At 37.2% G+C, this 23,883-nt stretch overlaps 1 protein-coding gene across 1 annotated transcript in view; it reads right to left on the reverse strand.

Annotated features, from left to right (window-relative positions):
- The window catches only part of LOC127234265 (40S ribosomal protein S18-like), a 36,936-nt gene extending 13,418 nt beyond the window's left edge, over positions 1-23,518 (reverse strand). The window contains exon 1 of the mRNA XM_051201159.1: positions 22,979-23,518. Coding sequence (XP_051057116.1) covers positions 22,979-23,477 — 499 coding nt within the window. The 5' untranslated portion in view covers positions 23,478-23,518. The remainder of the gene's footprint in view (positions 1-22,978) is intronic.
- Between the last annotated feature and the right edge of the window lie 365 nt (positions 23,519-23,883).

Here is a 23,883-nt window from a genome sequence, read left to right on the forward strand (position 1 = left end):
CTTAAGTGCCTTTTGGCCATTTGAGATTCCTCTATTGAGAATTCTCTATTTAGATCTGTACCCCATTTTTAAAAATTGATTATTTGGTGTTTTGGTGACTAGCTTCTAGAATTATTTGTATATTTTGGAGATCAGCCCTCTGTCAGAAATGGGGTTGGTAAAGATCTTTTCCCATCTTGTAGGCTGTTGTTTTGCCTTGTTGACTGTGTCCTTTGCCTCACAAAAGCTTCTCAGTTTCAGGAGGTACTATTTATTAATTGTTGTTCTCAGTGTTTGTCTTAGTGGTATTATGTTCAGGAAGTGGTCTCCTGTGCAAATTTATTCAAGGATACATCACACTTTCTCTTATGTTGATTTCTTTTTTTATCTATTTGGACTTAAGTTGGCTATAGATATTGATCTATCTGTAATCTTCTACATGTCAGCATCCAGTGATACCAGCAAGGATGACCCCAGCTAAGAATCTAAGCAATAGTGGAAAGGCTGCCTTAAATGCCCTTCCCCTATAATGAGACTGATGACTGCCTTAAATGCCATCCTAGAGCCTTCACTCAGTAGCTTATGGAAGCAGAGGCAGAGATCCACAGATAAACACTGAGCCAAACTCCTGGAAAAACAGTTGTAGAAAGGGAGGAGGGATGAGAAAAGGGGTCAAGACCATTCTGGGGAAACCCACAAACACAGCTGACCTGAGCAAGTGGGAGCTCATGGACCCGAGACTGACAGCTGGGAAACCATCATAATACTGAACCAAGCCCTCTGAATGTGGGTGTCAGTTGTGGGGGCCTGGACAGTCTATGGGGTCTCTGGCAGTAGGACCAGTGTTTATCCCTAGTGCACAAAGGATTTGTGAGCCCATTCCCTATGGAGGGATAGGCTCTCAGCCTAGATACACAGGGCAGGGCCTAGGTCCTGCCCCAAATAATGTGACAGACTTTAATGATTTCCCCATAGGAGGCCTCACTCTTCCTTAGGAATGGGTGGGGGATGGGGAATTGTTGGGGGGAATGGAAGGATGAGAGGGGGGGGACTGTGATTGGTATGTAAAACAAGATTGTTTTTAATGAATAAAATTTAACTTAATCCTGGCAGTGGTATGGTGGCATATGACTTTAATCCCAGCACTCCCAGCAGGTAGATCTCTGTGAGTTTGAGACCAGCCTGGCCTATAAGAGCTATTTCCAGGACAGCCTCCAAGCCACAGAGAAACCCTGTCTCGAAAAACAAATCAAAAAATAAAAAGTAACTTAAAAATTATTTTATACATTATTTTTTATTTAAATTAGAAATAAGCTTTTTTTTTTTTCATGTCAATCCCAGTTCCCTCTCTTTCCCCTCCTCCTCACCAATCCCCTATCCCACTTTATTTCTGCTCCCCAGGGAGGGTAGGGCCTTCCACAGGGCATCTTCAAAGTCTGTCACATCATTTGGGGCAGGGTCTAGGCCCTCTCCTCTCTAGGCCAAGAGAGTATCCCTCTTTGTGGAATGGGCTCCCACAGTCTCTTCATATAATAAGGATAAATACTGATCCACTAAAAGAAGCCTCATAGATTGCCCAGGCCTCAAAACTGACACCCACATTCAGGGGGGCTGGGTCGGTCCTTTGCTAGTTTCCCAGCTCTCTGGGAATTTTATACAATATTTTTTAATCCGTGCATTAACTATAGCCTGTTACCCGAGAGGAGCTGTAAGATTTTACCCTTGTAGCAGCATTGTAAATCTCAGATTTTGAAGTATTTTAGATTTTTAAGTTTTAGATTAGGGACCCTCAATTTGTATAAGGAAGATAGAGGAAGTTGGAGGATATGCTTCATAGAAATTCGGTGTTTTGAGTGGGCCCTTTTTCCCACTCCTTGCAAGCTTGATAATCAATATTCTTTCCTACTGCAGAGTTCTTGGACCAAACTTCTGTATAAACACCCACAGACACACATTTAAAGGGGAAATCTTTGTATCTGAAATAGAAGGTCATGCAGATCATTTTAAGGTCAATTATTCCCTGTAGTTTGGCAAAATAGACATTTTGAGAATTTTAATACATTTAATACACTCTTGAAGATGATCCTTTCCATCATTATGCAAAGTTATTTTTGTTCTCTCCAGTGTCATTCTTAACTTCCAGACTCTGCCCTTTGGCTTCATTTCTCATAAGACAACAGCAAATTAATGGCTTAACAAACAAAATCATAGCTTTTCTTCCTTGACTCAATGTAGAGACAGCTCAGTTATGCTAGAAAAGCCTATTGGAAGATGGTGTGAGACAATTCAAGCCACTCAGGCTTTCTCAGGCTCCTGTGTTGAGTTCTCTGACCTGGGGAAATATTTAGTGCCTACTGCTGACTTTGCTTCCTCGCTGAGACCATCTCAGGAATTTATGAAAAATCACTGGGGTATTTTACTACTCTAGTTTGGTGCTTGAAACCAAAATGTTATGGCAGTGTTGGAGGCCCTCTGGAATTTTCCATATAAAAGTTGCAGAGGTTTAAGAATGATCCGGATCACAAATTTTTGATCCTAGACTTTTGCCCAAACTCTCATAGCTGTTTGTAAATATTTGATTCTGATTGCTTCTGCAACTCACTCTTCAACTTCGTGATTGACAAGATTAGTTCTTATGCCATCAGCTGGGTCATTGTCCTCCTGCTCTGAATTGCTGTTTCCAACAACTGTTTTACTTTGTCTTAAATGTGAAAAGGATAGTACCCTCTGCCACTTCCCAAGTGTGTGTGTGTGTGTGTGTGTGTGTGTGTGTGTGTGTACAAGCACACACACGTCTGTTATTCCACACCCAGACCAGCTACCCCAACATTATCTGTACAATTCAGCTTAACCAGTGGAGTTTACACACATTTTAATTGTGTTCCTGGGATTTCTGGGTAGCAGCAATGTGTCTAGTAAATAGTGTCCATAAACCAGCAGAGATTTGTGGTTAAGTGAGTCTCTTGGCTTTTCTTTCTATACCTTTAAAGATGATGTATCTTGCTCTTTCCCTAGCCTTGTCTCCTAGCTCCAGTGGTGTGGACTTTAGTAAATCCTATTCCTCCACTTCTTTTTAAGCTGCCATTATGTATGTCTCCTGGGTTTACTTATCACTTTGCTTGCCATTCTGAGAATTTCAGTGCTTTAGATTGCTCACTATGGACCTTTCTTTTTAATTTTCCTGAAAATATTAACCTGGTTTTTAATCTTGCTTCCAGTTGGTTGTTATGTGACTTATACAATGCAGTTTATTGAGCAGCTGCTGTGGGTCCTAATATTTTCAATTTTTTTTCCAAAGGTGTACCTTGTTACCCTTAGCTCTCTGGGTTTGTCATGAGTAGACAGGCTAAATATAGGCTTTGCTACTGAATTCTACCTTAATACAAAAAGTACTACAGCTATTCCTTAAGAAGATTAATGTTCACATGTTTTTATTACCATGAGCTTTTATTTGCAGGAAAGAAAAAGATAATTATTTTCATATGGAATAGATAAAATTCTAAATGAAGCTTAAAGATATTTGACATAATGTGGAATCCACTGAGTAGCATAAAATGTCTACTTGCAATTTCTTTCTTTAGATGCTTTAGAAACTATAAAAATGTATGCCTTTACTAAAACTCAGTGAGTAGCCAATATCATGTGGCAGCATTCCCTTGATCCCATTCATGTCACTGACTTATATTAATCCTTTAAGTGCATATAGACTAAGTCTGAAATCAAGGGATTAAAGGATTAGCTATGATAGTTTTGCATATAAAAATAATCCATAAATAAAATCTGCAATATCCAAGTAGTCATAGTAGGAACTAAATCTGTTTACTATCCAGGAAGATGGAGTGAATAGAAAATGATATAGCTCTCAGAATGATGCATGGAATTTTTCATTAATATTTTGTTGATAATGAAGAAGAAAGATACACAGCCATATTTCTAGAGGAAATTCTGCATGGAGTGCTTGGGCACATAGAAAGAAAATGAGAATTAAAAGCCGAGACAGACAACAATGCAGTGGAACAACATGCTGTACTCCTAAGAACGGCAGATGAATGTGAGCAGTGAGTGGTGGTAGCTGAAGAGCTAGGCAAGGGTTCAAGATGTGAGAGCCCTAATTGAGTTGGCCAGAAAGGTATTTCTGTACATCAGATATAGAAAAGGAACATCATCATACATGGACTCTCACAACAACAAATTTGAAATAGCCAAACTACTAAACACTGTACAAGGAAATAATCAGACAATAACTTAAAGATAAAAGATATTGGTTTCAGAGAGTTTGTAATCATATATATATATATATATATATATATATATATATATATGTGTGTGTGTCATTTTCTGAGTAATGCATTGCTTAGTTAAATCAATAATGGTAGGTGCAAATATTAGGCTACTGTATAACAAACTGTAATAGGATGAATTCTTTTGTTATTAACATGAGACTGTGGCTGCATTATTTCTGTGTGATAAAAGCAGGCAACAAAACATCTGAGGTACCACAGTCCATTCAATACTGCAATAATCTCTCTCCCCCCAACATGGTTAAAATAACAATAGTTCTAGTGAAAGTAATTCTTATTTCTTTATATTCTCTCAGAGTGTGCTTTGTAAGACATTATTTAAGAAGACAGTATGTTGGTTTTATTACCTGAAGGCAGTTGAAAAAAAAAAAAGAAAGAAAGAAAATGAAGAATGACTCAGTGCAGTCGCCAGTTAAAATAAATTGGAATTGAGTGGGAAAGTGTATTTCCATTGGAGTATTTGAAATATTCAGAGGCACTGAATTATGAGCAAATCATTTTCCCATTTACTATTATTTACCCCCCTTCTAGAAGAACCTGGGCTATTTTAAAAAGTAGTTTAAATGACTGAAGGCTAGACTCTTTCACAAAGGAAGTATACTTCATAAACGAGCATAAATTAGAAATAATCACAAAATCTATAATCATAAAAAGACAGTTAGTCCACCTCCTACATTTTATTAACCCCTCAAGAATGCACTTGTCTTAGCAACAATAATGGAAGTAAATGAAGAAAAGACAAAACAAACATTTGGGGCTTGTTCATTGTTCGAATTTCCTACCTAGATTTCCTGCCTTATCTCTGCTATTGAACTGATAACAGCCACTATACTTGATCGTAGTCAGCAGTCTGAGATACTATCTTACTTATTAAAAGCAATGAGATACATAAATTGATAAGAGAAAAGACCAAACTAATTCCTTATCTTTAAAAAAATTCATTTAAAAGTGTAAGATAGTAGGAAGAATAAGTTTTATCAAGCACTGGAAAAGTATGTAAATTTTGCAACAGAAATACTGGGCTAGTTTTCTCAAATATCCAAATCATAATGAAAATCTGCTTATGTGTATAATCTCCTCCAGAATTAATAGCAGTAAGAAGTGTTCAAATGTGTGTATGTTTATATTCCAATATTTATACACATATACTCAAGCATAATTTTGAGTTAACACTCCAAAAGGATACACTCTTGGCTTAAGGCATAAATATCTGTATAACTTACAGTCTTCATTCAGTTGTATGACTTTAAACAAAAGGATGTTCAGCCATACTACTTGCGAAGGGAAATACAAGTGACAGCCTATGTAGGACATTGTATTTCTTACAACTATCTGCCTGTGATGATGGCTAATAGGGCTTGGGTGAACAGAAGTGGAATTGTCTTTCCCTCTCACTACCTCTGATCATAGTCCTATTGAACCCTCCACTCACAAGGAGAACATTTGTCAAGCATCAACTTGTTTCTGGATCATGATGGGCTAGAAAATGATCTAAAGACAAAATAAATGTTAAGTGGTTAAAATGTTAACAGTGCTCTGTTCTCAGAGCTGTCCTCATCTTCAACTTCATACAACTGAAGAAGTAAGAATAATAGAAGACTTAACTCCTAAGATAGCCTGCCCTTGGCTCCAACCCCACTTTGCACACTTTGCCCTTCATATAATAAGTTTGTTTCAAGTGTTCATTTTCTCATTTAGCTCATCAGGTTTTATTTGTTGTTTTGTTTTAAGGAAATGTATTACATTTATTTGGCATTTATTTAGGGGGAAGACTTCAGTGTCATGTACACATATGGAGGTCAGAGAACACCTTATGATAATGTGTTCTTTCCTTCCACCATGTAAACCTGAGGATTAAATTTAGATTCTTAGGCTGGATTTCAATCTCCTTTACCAAGTAAACCATCTTGTCAGCCTTCAATATATTTTATCAATTTATTATTCTGCATAATTCACCAGAAATTTCAGTGTAACCTTTCATTTTCTAGATGCTGTCTTGTACAAGTTAGATGTCAGTGGGTAACTTACCTCACAGTATGAGTTTCCATTATCTTTGGGCCTCAGTAGAAGCAGCGGGATCTGCAGGCTGCTAGCATTACTCCCCAGGCTAATGATCCTTACAATCTATTTCAAGAATCCAAGGATGAACCATTCCTGTACTAATCAGGCTAAACGTCTTAGAGATTCAAATCTAATAAAACTGCAAATTTGCTATTCAAGTACCCAGCAAAAATAAAAACTTTTCAAATTTTCTGCAGAACTGGTGGGAAGGTCAAATTTTATTTTTCCTTGAGTAGGCAATTGTACTAAATCTGTCAAATCTTATCTTTTCCTGAAACTATGGCCTTTGGAATATTCAATGAGTCGTGTTATTTATTGTGTTTAAAAAGTAATTAGTATGTTTTTTTGTCAAGTTAATATACCTGAGTGTATAGCCTACATTTATTCTCTTGAAGACAAATATCTACAAATGGTTGACATGTACATGAAGTCAGAACAAACTGTGATAATCATGTTGCAATTGTTATTACGTTAAAAATTATCCATAGATACAGGTTAAATCAAAACTATATTTAAAAGTTTATTTTAGGAATATAGTTAATTTTAAAGCTATGCATTGAGAGATGAGTTAATTAAAATATGTAATTTTCTATATAAAAGCCTATTTATGCAAATATATGTACATACTCTTAGCAGTTGTATCATGTTAGATGAGATATTTAAAACACTTATTTTTCTTAACATTTCTCTATTAGGAAAAAAATGGTGATCTAAACTACGTTTCCCAGGTATGTTTGGAAATACATGATTAGAAATTGCCTGTACACATTTAGCACACATCTAACATTCATTTCTATCATTGCATTTTAACATAGCTGTAGTGAAATATTTAATAAATTAATGTTTTAAAGTATGAAATTGATTTGCTATTAGCTTATAACTGTGTCTAAGTTTACATATTTGGGAGTAAATGATATCAACAAAATATTTTTTAAGACAGCTGGGTAAAAGAATTTTGAATGTTTTTAACCATGGGAAAGGACAGCTGTTTGAAGATATAGGAATCGTTAACATGACTTAAACAATACATAAGTTTTATATACATGGAAATTATGGAACACTATACACACATCTCTCTTAATGTTTTCATATATCAATTAAAACATGTTTTCTAACTTTTAGAATTTTTTCTTGACAATTTCATATATTTTATAATGGATTCTATATTCTCACTCCAGACCCCTCCCATCTTCCACCCACCCTATCAACACTATTGGTCCCCACAAGTCCTTTTCTCACATTCACGTCTTTTGTATTGCTTTATAACAATCTATTGGAATCTGGTGAGCAATTGAAGACAATTTCTGCTCCTCCCGTAGTCCCCTAGAATCAAGAAGTAGTCAATAGTTCAGCAGGAAGGGTTAGAGTCTCAGGAGCTCCTCCCTCATCTTAAAATAATGGTGTCTGCCTTGCTTTTGACTGCTTGAGTTAGATTCTTGAGACCCACATGTAGAAAGAGAGAACCTACTCTGGAAAGTGTTCTTCTGACCTCCATATACACCCCCACCTCAATCTCTCTCTCTCTCACACACACACAACACAAGTAGATGTCACAAAACTTTTATTTGTAAACTACAAAACCAATATGATAATGAAAAACAGTAGTCCATTGTTCACATCTAAAACAAACAAACAAACAACACCCCCCCGAAAAAAAACCAGACTATACTGTAAATTACTTTGGATATTATTGGAATAGTGAAACACAAAGCAGAGTTGCTATGGAATGCCAACTCACAACTGTGTGCATAAATTAACTTTTTCAAAATTGGCCAACTCATTAAGATGACCAAAAAGATGAAAGTCATGTGATATGATAACTGTCTGTTTTAATGGAGAAGACTCATTGTGTCATGTCAATTTCACTGTGGTTTGGGGTTAATGTAGCTTTTTTGGAACCAAAATGCCACTATTGGGGCCTGGCTACAGTCTCAAGTGACAGAAATGATGGAAACACTGGCAATAAGAAAAGGAGGAAAGGGTTTTGAGGTCATTATGTCCCAGTTGGTTCATTGATGTGTCTATTGTGGAATCTGTTTCACAATTTTGCTTTTTGAATTATTATTATCATAATCTTACACAGAAAAAGACTATGTGAATATTTGCAAGAGAAAAGAAATATATATATATATATATATATATATATATATATATATATATATATATTCTCTTTGTGTTAGGTTGTCTAAGAGCTGGTAAGGAATCCATGTATGGAGATAGAGGCAGATTTTCCAAGATGTGTGAAGCACCAAGTAGGCACAGAAATGCTAAAGGTGAAGACAAAAATCAACAAACTTCCTTGCTGTATTTTGCCCTCCATAGACTATTTGAGTTTGCAAAAACCCTCTGGGTGGCTATGTTAAACCCTTGAGAATAATCTTTCATCAGCCCAAGCAGAATCCTACACCTTGTGATGACAGAATGAATGCAGTCACAAGGTCCTTAAATGAACTGCATTCTTCAGGGTACAGACAAAGGAGAAAACAAGCTCCTCACAAAGAGAGATACTATATTCTGAGGCTGCAGGCTGGTCCTAGAATAAAATGAGGTCTTTAAAAGTTTTTGCATTCTGGTTGGATTTAGCCTTCAAATCTGTGGAGACGAGCTGAGAGCACTGAAGGAGAACTAACTAAAAGAGTCATCTACCAGGGTACCAAGAACCAGTCATGCTCAGATTATATCCTAATTCAATGTATTGTGCTGTAATTAAAGGTGTTATGGTTTTTTATTTATTTTAAGAGTTCCAGAACTTTCATGGTTGAAGTTTTATAAAATCTCCAATTTCTATATCTTAAAATGCTTGTGATTATATATATATATATATATATATATATATATATATATATATATGAAACATACATAATAGAGTAATTGGTGTTGAACTTTAAAATGGAGAAAAATGAAAGGCAGAACAAAGAAATAAGCAAATATGAAGCTAGTGGAAAGGAAAATGCTTCATTGAAAAACAAAATGCTGAGGCGTCTGGCTAGGGGGAGCCTGCATGTCTTTCATGAGGCTGGAAAGAAGAAACTGTAATGGCTCCCCAAGTACTCAATCATTGCAATAAAGAAATGTTTGCTGGACAGTTAATAATTCTCAAGTCAATTATATTCTGGTAATTCTTGTATAATACTGTGTGTGTTTGTGTATGTGTGTGTGTAAAAGCAAGAATATGTACATCAAAGCTGATTATGTGTAGTTATCATCTGCAATATCCTCCACACTGTGGCTCCAATCTGAAAGAATCCATCTTTATGGGACTTCAGTTGGATCCAGCCTACTTGCCCAGTTCATACCTGAGAGGGGGAGTGCGGATTGACACATGGCGGGTAAATGTTCTAAGGAAAAGTTAGACAGAGAATAGAGTTGGGAAGGCATTGCAATGAATGCTAGACACACCAAGTTTATTCCTCAACATTCTCATAAACCCAAACCAAGAAGGGAAAGAAGGCAAGAGACTTCTTTACCAAGATACAAAGAACAAATAGACATGATTGGGAATGTCCTTCTGTATATATGTTTCTCTTATTGGTTGATGAATAAAACACTGATTGGCCAGTAGCCAGGCAGGGAATATAGCTGGGGTTACCAGATGAGGAGAATTCTGGGGAGAGGACACACAGGATGTGCCACCAGGAGACACCATGTAGCCACTGAAGGAATAACATACTGGAACATTCTCTGGTATGATAAGACCATGTAGTAATACCTAGATTAATAGAATGAATTAACAATTAAGACAGTAAAAAGCCCAAGCCTTTGGCCAAACAGTTTATAATTAATATAAGTTTCTGTGTGTTTATTTGGGCTTAAATGGCTGTGTGACCAGGTAGGAAAGAATTTCTGTCTATAAAGACTTACTTCCTTAATTTCCAAATATTTGGTAGATTAAATCTCTTGTTATCTAGCTTTGAGGGTTAAGGGTAACCACACCTCAGACCAAGTCTCTTATTATTTAGATAAGACATCCATACCTTAGACCAAACATTCTATAGTAGCCATGACTTTAGGTTTTAAGACTTTAAACTTGGAAGAATAGGATAGTTTTGAACTCTCTGAAATTAAGTCAAGATGAAGCAAAGCCATTTTTATGTACCCTGACAGTCATGGAGGTAGTAGCTGTAACTGAATCCCTTAGGAAGCTTGCAGCCCAAGGTTTGTGTTGAAGATTAATCTGTGCTAAACTGAAGCCTTTTCTCAATAACAAAAGCAGACAGAGTAAGAGGAAGAGAGACAGAGAATAACAATAAAACCAAATAAAAATACTTAATACCCAGAAAACAACCTATAGTACAAGGTGGGCATTTATGGAGTGCACACAGAAGGTTCTTAATAGAGAAATCTTTGAAGATTGGGTTGAAGGATGAGTATGAGTTATCAAAAGTGGATAAGACTTGATGAAGGAACTCTTCCAACCTAGAATATTCATTTTCTAGGATTATAAGAACACTTCTAGGACAGTAGCACTGAGCTAGGAAAATACATTTGAGTAAATAGGGGATTTGCAAGTTATATTCAGAAAAGGTATGAGGAAGAAGATCAGGGAAGAAAAAGTCAGGATTTAATTATATTGAAGGGATTTTAAGAATGAGCATAGAGACATTTATTTGTCAACAACACAGATAGCACATTCAATAGGTTATGACTGGATTCAGGACAAGTTGTCACAAGACTATGTCATGATTTCACAGTATTAACAAGAAACAGTCCTCTGACTTTAGAGAAGATTTTTTCTGGGCATGTGGAAGAGTGGAACAACACTGCTATAATCGTGGTTTTAACTGTCTTCATTCTTGCTCAGCTGGGAGAAGCTGGGAAGATGATTTCAGCTCAGAGGTGACATATGGGCCTCTAACCTGAGCAGATGGGTGGATGCTGAACCTGTTTAGTGACAGAAAACTGTGGACAATTTGTTGAGTAGAAGATAAAGGTTGCTTTAACATATTGGACTTTAAGAGTATGAGTGTTACCTTGGCATACATTGAGCTGTTGAAAAGGAAAGGAAAATTGAAACTAATATTATAGTCAAAAAATAGATTGGTATTAACGAGAAACTGCATGAATCATCAGCAAATACACAGAGTCAAAATGCATCTGAATTTGTCAGGCAAGCTTTACATTTATAGGCTTCTTCATAAATACCTGGAGAGAAAATCCATAGCTATTTTACAATCTCAAAAACTGATTAAGAAAAATCCTTCTAATATGAATTCATTTGGAATAGATGCCGTGAACCAGCATGATACCCACATAAAAGGCACTAAGTTATTTTGAAAATAGAGAGGCAGATCTAGAGCACTACTGAAGGCACAACAGTGTTCAGGGAAAGATAAGAGTAGAAGAATGCTCAGCGAATATAAATTATGTTGGACATGATGTGGAGGTGTGGAGCCATGTAGTGTGATTTCTAAAGACACTGGTATATCAAAGTTTGCCATAGGATTTATGCTTATTGTAACGTTTAATCTTTAAGATAAAAAGAATGAAAGGATGAAGGAAATGTGGGCACTAGTATTATCAGTGTTTTCTCAGTTGAAGATAGGAAGAAAAACTGCCCACATGCAACCTCAGAGCTGGGGACCTTAAAAGTAGGATTCAAGCACCTGTTTCAGGAGTTCATAACTGGTGGCTTTAGCTGCCATGTTAGTTAAAAATAAGTTGCAACGATGCAGAAAAACTAGATATCCATTTGGGCGAAACAGAACTTTGACCCCCTACTTCCCACCATGCTGAAAAACTAATTTAGAGTGAGTCAGATGGAAACAGAAGTCAAACTTCTGAAGGAAAAACATAAAACATTCCAGCATGTTTAAGATTTATTCAAGAACTAGTTTACTTGAAAGAAAATGAATGTAGAAAGAAATGTTAAATTTGATCTCATTAGAATTAAAACTTCTGCTCCTTGAAAGTTATCATGAAGACAACATAATGGTATACTATAATTGGGAGAAAATATTTGCATACATATATTTGACAATTTTTTTGTTTTTGACATATGCAAATGACATTTGAATCATGAAAAAGATAAATAGGCTAGGAAAAGTTGGGAAAATTCAACTAGAGAGGTCACAGGAGAAAATACTTGGATACCCAGTTAGTCCCTTTTCTCCAGGACATTATTGAATGCATCAGTGAATGCATCAGGCACAGAGAAAAAATTTCAGAGTCACTGTGTACTACATTCAACAAGAAAGCACATAATAAGGTATAATAAGGTATGTAACAGTCAGTACTCTCTAACATTGATAACCTACTTGGTAGACTTCTGCATTAGTTGATAGATTAGAACATTTATCCATAAAACTCAATAAAAGAAAACAGAATAACATACAAGTATCCCTATTCCTACAGGGAACACTGACAACACTTATCAAGCCAGGTGAGATCTCCAAAGGTAAATAGTTTGGAACAGCTGAGAAACTTGGCCCAACTGTACCAAGTAGATTCTTCAAGGTCAGTAAGCCATGGAGAAAATGCTTTCCACCAACTTCATTGCAGGGCATTTAGCTGGAGGATAAGGGACTGGATAGACAGTTGGAAGTGACACAAAACAGGACTTTGGAGCACTGTCTCTCTGTCTCCATGCTCAATGATTAGGTTGAAGTTAGTAAGAACCATCACAAAGAGCTTAACCCTCTTCCCCTTTATCACCACTGCAGAAGAGCCTAAGGGAAGAGCTACTTAATGCAGAGTCCAGAGGAGGGTGGGTTCAAGGGCCTGGATATACTCTGTAGACAGAAATCTTGGGTATCTCAGCATCACCATGCAAGCCTGAATCAGTTCCTGTCAAGGTTATTGTTGAGATAAGGGTCAGCTCTCACAAGGGCCCCCACACTTCCCTCCTTTATGCCAGAACTGTAGAAAAGCCTGAGATGCTACTAAAGGCTTGATATATTCCAGTGATGAGTGCCTGATGTCAGTCCTGGCTAGAGAGGCTAGGGCTGGAGTACAATATTGAGAAACTACCAAGACTACTATCAGAAGGAACCCACAGAGAAGAATTCCCCTTCCTTCTCCTGGAAAAGCTATCAAATGCAAAAGGGACTCCATGAGGGAACCAAGGGAACACTGCCCAATAAAGCCTAGCTTGTGCCATAAACTCTAACAAGTAATGGGTCTAAACGCCACTAGTGCAATTCATACTCCAGCTTCAGTTTTATAGATTTGAGATAGAATTGTAAATTGTACCTCTACCATCAATGAAGTTTGCTACATGAAATGTCACAGGGAGGAAAAAAATTTAAAGCTCATCCAGGGATCCAGGGGATAGCTTAGCTGAAAAGAGTGATTATTGTTCTTACAGAATCCATGCTGTGTGTGGGGTCTGACTCCATCTCCTGGCCTCTAAGGACATCTGCATTCACACAGATACATTCCCATCACCCAGACACGTAGACAAAATTAAAATAAAAATAAAAATAAGAAACAGACAGCCATTCCACCATGGACTAGGTACTGATAGCTAAAATAGTTTAATTTAATATACTTTGATTATAGTTTTTAAAAAATTTTTGTATGTTTTAGTATATTTTATTTTTATCTTCACTCTTGCATGGGTTTCTAAGAATGACTTACTTTAGTTTATATATTGCTTAGTTAGTTTTTATGATCTTCTGTATGTTTATCTACCACTGTATACTCTTTGCTTGTCTTCCTATGAACAATTCGTATACTTTCCTTTTTGCTTACACTTCATTTCCCCTGTACCTGTTTTCCATTTTCTTTTTTCTTTTTAATTATAATCTTCCATAGCTTTAATAATATTTAACCCATGAAGACCCTAGTAGTATCTCAATTTCACTTTGTATCTCTGTCTCTTACCTCATTTTTCCAGTTGTTCTAGCACTAATTTCTAATCATATCTAACCTACTTCACTTCCACCCCTTATCTTACTCATTAACACACAACTATACCATACTATCCTTATTAACTTGTCCTTCAATAATTTTTGATGTTAAGGGACAATTATTTATACCTAGCTGGTTTGACATTTGCATAGTGGGATTCCCAACATTTATCATTGTTTCTACAGTGAATATTTTATTCCATGAGTACTATAGAAGTATTACCAAGTGTGTGGAACCTCGGGACTGAAGGTTTAACTTCTGAACTATGTACCGCTATTCTACCTTAGCCTAGCAGACTTGGTCATTTCAATTACTTCTGTAATATAACTAGCAGAAAATATTCTGTAATATAACTAAGAGAAAATATTCAATCAACTACAAAATATCAAAACCCCAGTCCTAATGCAGTAATATAAATATGAAAAATCAGGGCAGTAAAGTCCACTTGAAAATTACCTTAAATGCCTTTTCCTGGTAATGAGACTGGTAACTAACTTACATGCCATCATAGAGCCCTCATCTAGTAGATGATGAAAATAGAAACAGACACCCACAACTAAACACTGAGATGAACTCTTGGAATCCAGTTGCAGAGTTGGAGGAGTGATAAGAAAAAGTATCAAGACTAGGCTAAAGAAACCCATAGAGACAGCTGACCTGAACAAGGGGGAGCTCATGAACTCCGAGACTGATAGCTAGGAAACTATCATCAGACCAACTCAGACCCCTTGAACATGGGTCTCAGTTAAAAGGCCTGGGCAGTCTAAGGGACCTCTGACAGTGGTACCAGGATGTATCCCTGGTGCAAGAATGGACTTTGGGAGCACATCCCCCATGGAGGGAAACTCCCTTAACCTAGAGGCAGTAGGGAGGGCCTAAACCCTACTCCAAATGACTTGACTGATTTTGATGATCCCTCCTGGAAGACATCACCCTCCTTGTGGAGTGGGGTTAGAAAATGGGACAGGAGTGGGGGTCAGGAGGTATGATAGGGAGGAAGAAGAAACTGGGATCAATATGTAAAATAAGAAAATAATAATAATAAATGAATTTAAAAAATTATTAAGACTGCATAATGAAATCTAATATTTTATTGACAAATTTCTAAATTAATCATAGGAGTTACAAATAAATAGTTGGAATTAAAAAGATAATCAATACAGAGTAGAACAAAGAAAATCAATATATGTATAGAAGTATGACTAAAACTGACTATGGAGCTTTATTAATGGAAGGGATCAGGAGAAAGAGAGAGTAGCACTATAGAAGAAAGGATATATGAGATGCTTTTGGATGCTTCAAAAAAGAAACAATGGGGAAATATGAAGAAAACATGCAAATCAGATAAAACACCACAATAAGAAGTGTATGAATCATAATTTTAGAAGAAATAAAAACAACTTTAGACCAAATGCAGAAGAAATAAAAATCAAAGAGGAAAACTGTGTAAGTCTGGAGAAAGGTATAGCCATCCAGACTTAGTCAGCACACAGAACACCACACAGATATGCTCAGAATGAGATTTTATATGTCCTACTACAGTTAGTACAGTAGCCATAGAGAAAAAAAAATAAAACTATTGAAAGCAGAGAGATGGAAACATCAAGTTACATAAAAAGGCAAACCCAACTGAATTATAGCAAATTTCTCAACAGAATCAAAGATCTAGGAAAACATGAGTTGATGTGATCTGGACACTGAAAGATAATAAGTAACTCAGATCCATCTAGCTAGCAAAACTATCTGTCATATTTGAAGAGGAAAGAAGAACTTTGCATAATTAAAACAAACTGAATGAAATAATGACAACTAATCCAATACTACAGAAGATACTCAAGGTAATCCTTTGGACTGGAAAAAAAGGTAAACATCTATGAGTACAAAGGAAAGAGTAAACTAGAGTGGGAAACTAATAGGAATAGGAAGAGACCAAAAAATTCAAAATCAAATCTATTTGTTCCCACCAGGAAACACGGATTACTATAAAATACAAATGAAATTAATGGTTAAGTAGAGACCACCACTTCCAAGTAATTGGCAGGCCCAGTTGGATTAACTCTTAGGAGAAGGAACAATAGAAGCAACATTATAGATAATGTTTTACTTTGGGGAACAGATCATAATGTCATGTCTCTATCTTGGGCCAGTATTAAAATAGATAAAAGTCATATTCAATTATTTTAACCAGGAAGAAGTGGTTATAACCCTAAAGGGCTATAACAAATCCCCAAGACTTCCAAAATGTCATGGTATTTTAAAGCTTCAAGAGAGGCAAAGCTGATACATAGCTTTCAAGTGTTTACAGGGGAATAGTGGGTGTATCTCCAAGCAGTCCATGAAGGAGGAGTCCATTCTCAATGGCCCCCAAGTTTTTCATTCACTGTTTAACTACCTATTACATTCACTGTATATTGAGTCTCCAGAATATTTAAAAATACATCAAATTTGTAAGCCAGAAATATCACTCCTGGGTATTTGCCCCACTTCAACATACCACTGAAATACTTGTAGTACTACTTCATGCAATAGTGCAATAGCCAAGTTATGGATCCAACCCAGGTGTCTTATAACAAAGGAATGGATACAGAAAATGTGAACATTAAAGAAAATTCACATAATGAAATTGTTTTCATCCATAAAGAAAATCGAGTGTATGCAATTTACAGGAAAGGGATACCTTTAAGGTAATCAAGTTAAGCAAATTAAACCAGTCTCATAAAAAAAGTACCAGATGCTTTATCTCATTAGTGAGTCCTAGACTTTATCTAGATACATGAAGTCATGAACACATAGATGTCTTGAAAGAAGAAGCAATCCTAGAGGAATGAAGGACCAATGGGAAGGGGAGATGTGAAGGGCAGCAGAATGTTGAGGAGAGAGACAAACTACCTTGTGTGACTATATGATAATAGCTTTATGTAATTCAGTATAATAAAAATAAATATAAAATAAATAAAATAAAAATTATGGAAGAAGCCAGCTACTAGTCTTTTTAACATTTTAAGTGTGTAGGTGTTTTACCTGCATGTATACCTATGGAAACCAGAAGAGGATATCTCTTTCCCGAGTACTGGAGTTAAGACATTTGGGTGCTAGGGATCTCACTCAATTCAGATGAATGAACATTCAGTGCTCTTAATCACAGAGCCATCTCTTCAGGCCTTGCTGCCAATGTTTGAAACAAAAGTTTAGGCATTAAACACACCAATACCATTATATGAAAATTTTCTTTCTCAGTTAAAAAAATGGAAACACATACCTGTAATATACCTTGTACATGCATGCACATGTTTGATTTGTAAGAACCAATAACAAAACTAAGTGGCCAGCAGGAGAGAAGATGAAAATAATTTTATACAATGGTCTGCATTGTAGCAATGCAAAGAATGAGCCTTTAATACTCAGAATCTGTCCATGAATCTCAAATTTAGTTAAATAATACATAGGAAATAGTGAATTCTATGAATTTATTGATATGTATTCAAGAATAGACACAGCTTTTGGGACATAGTAAAACTTAAGTAAAATCCCAGCAACTTGGGAGCAGAAGAAGATAAGAAGACCTCAGATTTATTTATTATTTTAGTTTTATTTTTTTTGACATTGTTTTTATTTAAATTTGAAACAAGCTTGTTTTACTTCTCAATACCAGTTCCCTCAACCTCCCCCTCCTCCCCTGTCCCTGCTCCCTAGGGAGGGTGAGGCCTTCCATGGGGGATCTTCAAAGTCTGTAATAGCGTTTGGAGCAGGGCTTAGGCCCTTCTGCTTGTGTGTAGGCTAAGAAGAGTTTCATTCTAAGTGGAATGGACTCTGAAAGTCCATTCATATAATAGGGATAAATTCTAATCCACCACCATAGCCCCATAGACTACACAGTCCTCCTAACAAACATGCATGTTCTTGGGGTCAGGGTTGGTCCTATGCTGGTTTCCCAGCTATCAAACTGGGGTCCATGCTCCCACTTGTTCAGGTCAGTTGTTTCTGTGGGTTTATCCAACCTGGTCTTAACCCCTTTGTTCATCACTCCTCCCTCTCTACAACTAGATTCCAGGAGTTCAGCTCAGTGTTTAACTGTGGATGTCTGCTTCTTTTTCCATCAGCTACTAGATGAAAGGTCTAGGATGGCATGTAAGGTCATTATGGGGGCATTTAAGGTAGCCTCTCCAATATTGCTTAGATTGTTAGTTGGGGTCATCTTTGGAGATCTCTGGACATTTCCCTAGTGCCAGATTTTTCTTAAAATGTATAATGGCTCCCTCTATTATGATACCTTTTTTCTTGCTCTCCTCTATTTTTCACCTGACTCAAACTTCCTGCTCCCCCATGTCTCCTCTCCCCTCTTCTTCTCCTCTTCTCTTTCCTCTTTCTCCTAATCCCCTTTCCGCTCCCCCCATACACCCAAATTTCTCAGGAAATCTTGTATTTTTCCCCCTCTTCAGGGGATTTTATATGTATATATATCTTAGGGTCCTCCTTGTTCCTTAGATTTTTCTGGCAGTGTGGATTATAGGCTGGTGATCCTTTGCTCTGTCTAAAATTCATATATGAGTGAATACATACCACTTTTGTCTTTTTGTGTAGTAGATTACCTCACTCAGGATGCTTTCTTCTAGTTCCATCCATTTGCCTGTGATTTTTAAGATTCCATTGTTTTTCTCTGTTGAGTAGAACTCCATTGTATAAATGTATCACATTTTCTCCACCCTTCCTTCAGTTGAGGGGCATTTAGGTTACTTCCAGGTTCTGGCTATTACATATAATGCTGCTATGAACATAGTTGAACAGATGTCCTTGTGGAATGAATGTGCATCTTTTGGTTATATGCCTAAAAGTGGAATTGCTGGATCTTGTATTAAATACTGATTTCCAAAGTGGCTGTACGAGTTTGCCCTCCCACCAGCAGGGTAGGAGAGTTTCCATTTCTCCACATCCTATCCAGTACAAACTGTCTTTAGTGTTTTTTTTTTTTTTTTTTATTTCAGCCACTCTTCCAGGAATAATATAGTATCTCAGAGTTGTTTTGAGTTGCATTTCCCTGATATCTAAGGATGTTGAGCACTTTCTCAAGGATCTTTCAGTCATTTTAGATTCCTCTATTGAAAATTCTCTATTAGTTCTGTATCCCACTTTTTAATTGAATTATTGAGTGGTTAGATAATTAGCTTCTTGATTTTCTGTATATTTTGGAAACCAGCCCTCTGTCAGATGTGGGGTTGGTGAATATCTTTTCTGACTCTGTGGGTTGCTGATTTGTCTTGTTTACTATGTCCTTTGCCTTATAGAAGCTTCTCACCTTCATGAAGTTCCAATTATTAATTTGTGATCTCAGTGTCTATGCTACTGGTATGTTCAGGAAGCCATCTCCTTTAGCAATTCTTTTAAGGGTAGCTCCCACTTTCTCTTCTAAGAGGTTCAATGTGGGTGGATTTATGTTGAGGTCTTTGATCCATTTGGACTCAAGATTTGTGCATGGCGATAGACATGGATCTATCTACAGTCAGCATCCAACTATGTCAGCACCATTTGTTGAAGATGCTTTCTTTTTTCTGTTGTATATAATTGTAGTTTCTTTGTCAAAAAGCAGGTATTTGTAGGTGTGTGGGTTAATATCAGGGTTTTCAATTCAATTCCAATGGTCTACTTGTGTACTGTCGTGCCAATGCCAAGCTGTTTTCAGGACTATAGCTCTATAGATGAGCATGAAGTCAGGGATGGTGGTGCATCTGGAAGTTCCTTTATTGTACAGTATTGTTTTGGCTATCCTAGGTCCTTTGTTTTACTACATAAAATCAAGTATTGTTTCTTTAATGTCTGTGAAAATTTTTGCTGGAATTTTGATGGGGATTGCCTTGAATCTGTAGATTGCTTTTGGAAAGATTGCCATTTTTACTATGTTGATCCTACCTTTTCAAAAGCAAGGGAGATCTTTCAATTTTCTGGTATCTACTTCTATTTCTTTCTTTAAAGACTCAACGGTCTTATTATATAGGTCTTTCACTTGTTTGGTTAGCATTACTCCAAGATATTTTATGTTGTTTATAGCTATTGTAAAGGGTTTCTCTTAATTCTTTCTCAGTCCATTTATTGTCTGTATATAGTAGGGCTACTATTTTTTTTAAGTTAATCTTGTATCCTGCCACTTTCCTGAAGGTGTTTATCAGTGGAAGAAGTTCCCTGGTAGACTTTTCGAGGTAACTTGTGTAAACTATCATATCATCTGCAAATAATGGAAGTTTTATTTCTTCCTTTCCAATTTGTATCACTTTTATTTACTTTTGTTTTCTTATTGCTCTAGCTAGTACTTCAAGTACAATATTGAAGAGATATAGAGAGAGTGGACAACTTTGTTTTATTCTTGAATTTAGAGAAATTGCATTAAGATTTTCTGCATTTAATTTAATGTTGGCTGTTGGTTTATTTTATATTGCTTTTTTGTTTTTATTATGTTTAGGTATTTTCCTATTATCCATGCTCTTTCCAAGACCTTTACCATGAAGGAGTGTTGAACTTTGTCAAAGGCTTTTTCAGCATGTAGTGAGATGATCATGTGGTTTTTCTTTTTCAGTTTGTTTATATGCTGGACCATATTGATAAGTTTTCAAGTGTTGAACCATCCCTGCATCCCTGGAATGAATCCTACTTGGTCATGGTAGATGATTTCTCTGATGTGTTCTTGGATTCAATTTGCCAGTATTTTATTGAGTATTTTTGCATCAATGTTTATGAGGGATGTAGTTCTGTTTTTTTTTTAATTTATTATTTTACATGTTGATCCAAGTTCCCTCTCCCTCCCTCCTTTCTTTCCTCCCTCCCTCATTTTTACCCTTTCTGCCCTTTCACATACACCCTAACCACCCTTACCTCCCATCACCCCACCACAAATCCATATGTAGGGCAATGCCATCCAGTTGTGGTCATGTAGATCTTACAGGTCATTTGAAGTAGGGACTAGGGCTTCTCTCCTGTCTCTAGGTTAAGGCAGTTATCCCTACATGGGGGATGTGTTCGCAAGGTCCTTTTGTGCACCAGGGATACATCCTATCTGAGGTCCCTAAGACTGCTCAGTCCTTCTGGCTGAGACCCATATTCAGGGAGGCCTGAGTCAGTCCCATGCTGGTTTTCCAGCTATCAGTCTGGGGAACCGTTAGCTCCTCCTTGTTCAGGTCAGCTGTTTCTATGTGTTTCTGCAGCCTAGTCTTGCCCTGTGCATCTGCATCTGTGTTCTAGTTCGACTCAGTGTTTAGGAATGGGTGTTTGCTTCTGTTTCCAATAGGTATTAGATGAGGGCTCCATGGATAAGTTAGTTGTTGATCTCAATATCTGGGAAGGGCATTTATGGTAGCCTTTCCACGGATGCTCAAATTGTTAGTTGGTGGCACACTTATAGGTCTCTAGACCTTTCTTTGGGTTCAATTTTCTCTTCAAACCAATATTGGCTCCCTCTTTTATGTTCTCTCTCTCTCTGTCTCTCTGTCTCTGTCTCTCTGTCTCTCTCCTGTCTTCTATTCCTACCCGGACTCAATCTTCCTAGTCGCACGCGTTTTCCTCTCCTCCCCCTCTCCTTCTCCTACTTCTCTCTCCATTCACTGCCCCTCCCCACTTCCCCTGTGCTCTGGGGAACTTGTGTCTTCCTGCTTCTGTGCGGAACTTTATATGAATCTCTTAGAATATACCTTGTATCCTAGTTCATCTGGTGGTGTGAATTATAGGCTGGTGATCTTTTGTTCTAGGTCTAAAATCCATATATGAGAGAGTACATACTATGTTCCTCTTTTTGTGACTGGGTTACCTCATTCATGATGGTTTCTTCAAGTGCCATCCACTTGCCTCCAATCCTATATCCGACAAAGGGCTGATCTCCAAAATATACAAAGAACTCAAGAAACTAGTCAACATAACACCAAATAACCCTATTAAAAAATGGGGTACAGAACTGAAGAAAGAATTCTCAATAGAGGAAATCTAAAAGGCTGGAAGACACTTAAGAAAGTGCTCCACATCCTTAGCTATCAGGGAAATGCAAATCAAAACAACTTTGAGATACCATCTTACTCCTGCCAGAATGGCTAAAATTAGAAACACCAATGACAACTCATGCTGGAGAGTATGTGGAGAAAGGGGAACACTCCTCCACTGCTGGTGGGAGTGCAAACTTGTACAGCCATTTTGGAGATCAGTATGGCGGTTCCTCAGGAAAATGGGAATTAGTTTACCACAGGTCCTGGCAATCCCCCTCTTAGGCATATACCCAAAGGATCCACATCCATGCAACAAAGACATCTGTTCAACTATGTTCATAGCAACACTATTTGGAATAGCAAGAACCTGGAAGCAACCTAGATGCCCCTCAATTGAAGAATGGATAATGAAGATGTGGCACATCTATACAATGGAATACTACTCTGCAGAAAAAAATAATGGTATCTTGAAATTTGTAGTTCTGTTTTTTAATTGTGTCTTTGTGTGGCTTGAGTATCAAGGCAATTGTAGCCTGGTAAAAAGAGTTTGGCAAAGTTACTTCTGCTTCTTTCTTTTCTGCACTGAAACCATCTAGACCTGGGCTTTTTGTTTTTTTCTTTTTTCTTTTTTTCTTTTTGGTTGGGAGATTTTGATGATTGCTACTGCTTCTATTTCATTAGGGTTTATAGGCCTATTAAAATTGCTTATCTGTTCTTGATTTAATTTTTGTAAGTGCTATATATCCAGAAAATTGTCCATTTCCATTAAATTTTTGAATTTTGTGGAGTACAGGTTTTCCTTTTTTTTTTTTTTCTTTTTTTTTTTCCCACAGGTATATAAACTATTTATTAACAGTGAAGGCCCAGAGACTCGTTTCTTTTTGGATATACCCACAGTACGGCCCCGGCGGCCAGTGGTCTTAGTGTGCTGACCTCGGACACGAAGGCCCCAGAAGTGGCACAGCCCTTTGTGGGCTCTGATCTTCTTCAGCCGCTCCAGGTCCTCACGTAGCTTGTTGTCTAGACCATTGGCCAGAACCTGGCTGTACTTGCCATCCTTCATGTCCTTCTGTCTGTTCAAGAACCAGTCTGGGATCTTGTACTGCCTTGGGTTCTGCATGATGGTGACCATGCGCTCCACCTCATCCTCTGTGAGCTCTCCAGCCCTCTTGGGGAGGTCAATGTCCACTTTCCTCAGCACCACATGAGCATATCTCCGCCCCACACCCTTAATGGCGGTGATGGCAAAGGCTATTTTCCGCCGCCCATCGATGTTGGTGTTGAGTACTCGCAGGATGTGCTGGAACTTCTCAGGGATCACTAGAGACATGGCGGCAGCAGAATCGGCGGCGTGTAGGCCTCCCGTGGAAGAGCAGAGTACAGGTTTTCAAAGTATATCCTGAAGATTCCCTGGATTTCCTCAGTGTTCGTTGTTATGCCCCCCTTTTCATTTCTGATCTTGTTAATTTGCATGTTCTCTCTCTGCCTTTTGGTTAGTTTGGATAAAGGTTTATCTATCCTGTTGATTTTCTCCAAGAACCAACTCTTTGTTACATTGATTATTTGTATCCTTTTATTGTTTCTACTTTATTGATTTCAGTCCTCAATTTTACTATTTCCTGTCATCTATTCCCTTGGGGTGAGTTTGCTTCTTTTTGTTTTAGAGCTTTCAGTTGTTATGTTAATTCTCTAGTGTGACTATTCTCTGGTTTCTTCCTGTGGGCACTTAGTGCTTT

This window comes from Phodopus roborovskii, unplaced genomic scaffold (assembly GCF_943737965.1).
Source record: "Phodopus roborovskii unplaced genomic scaffold, PHOROB, whole genome shotgun sequence".
Lineage (NCBI taxonomy): Eukaryota > Metazoa > Chordata > Mammalia > Rodentia > Cricetidae > Phodopus > Phodopus roborovskii.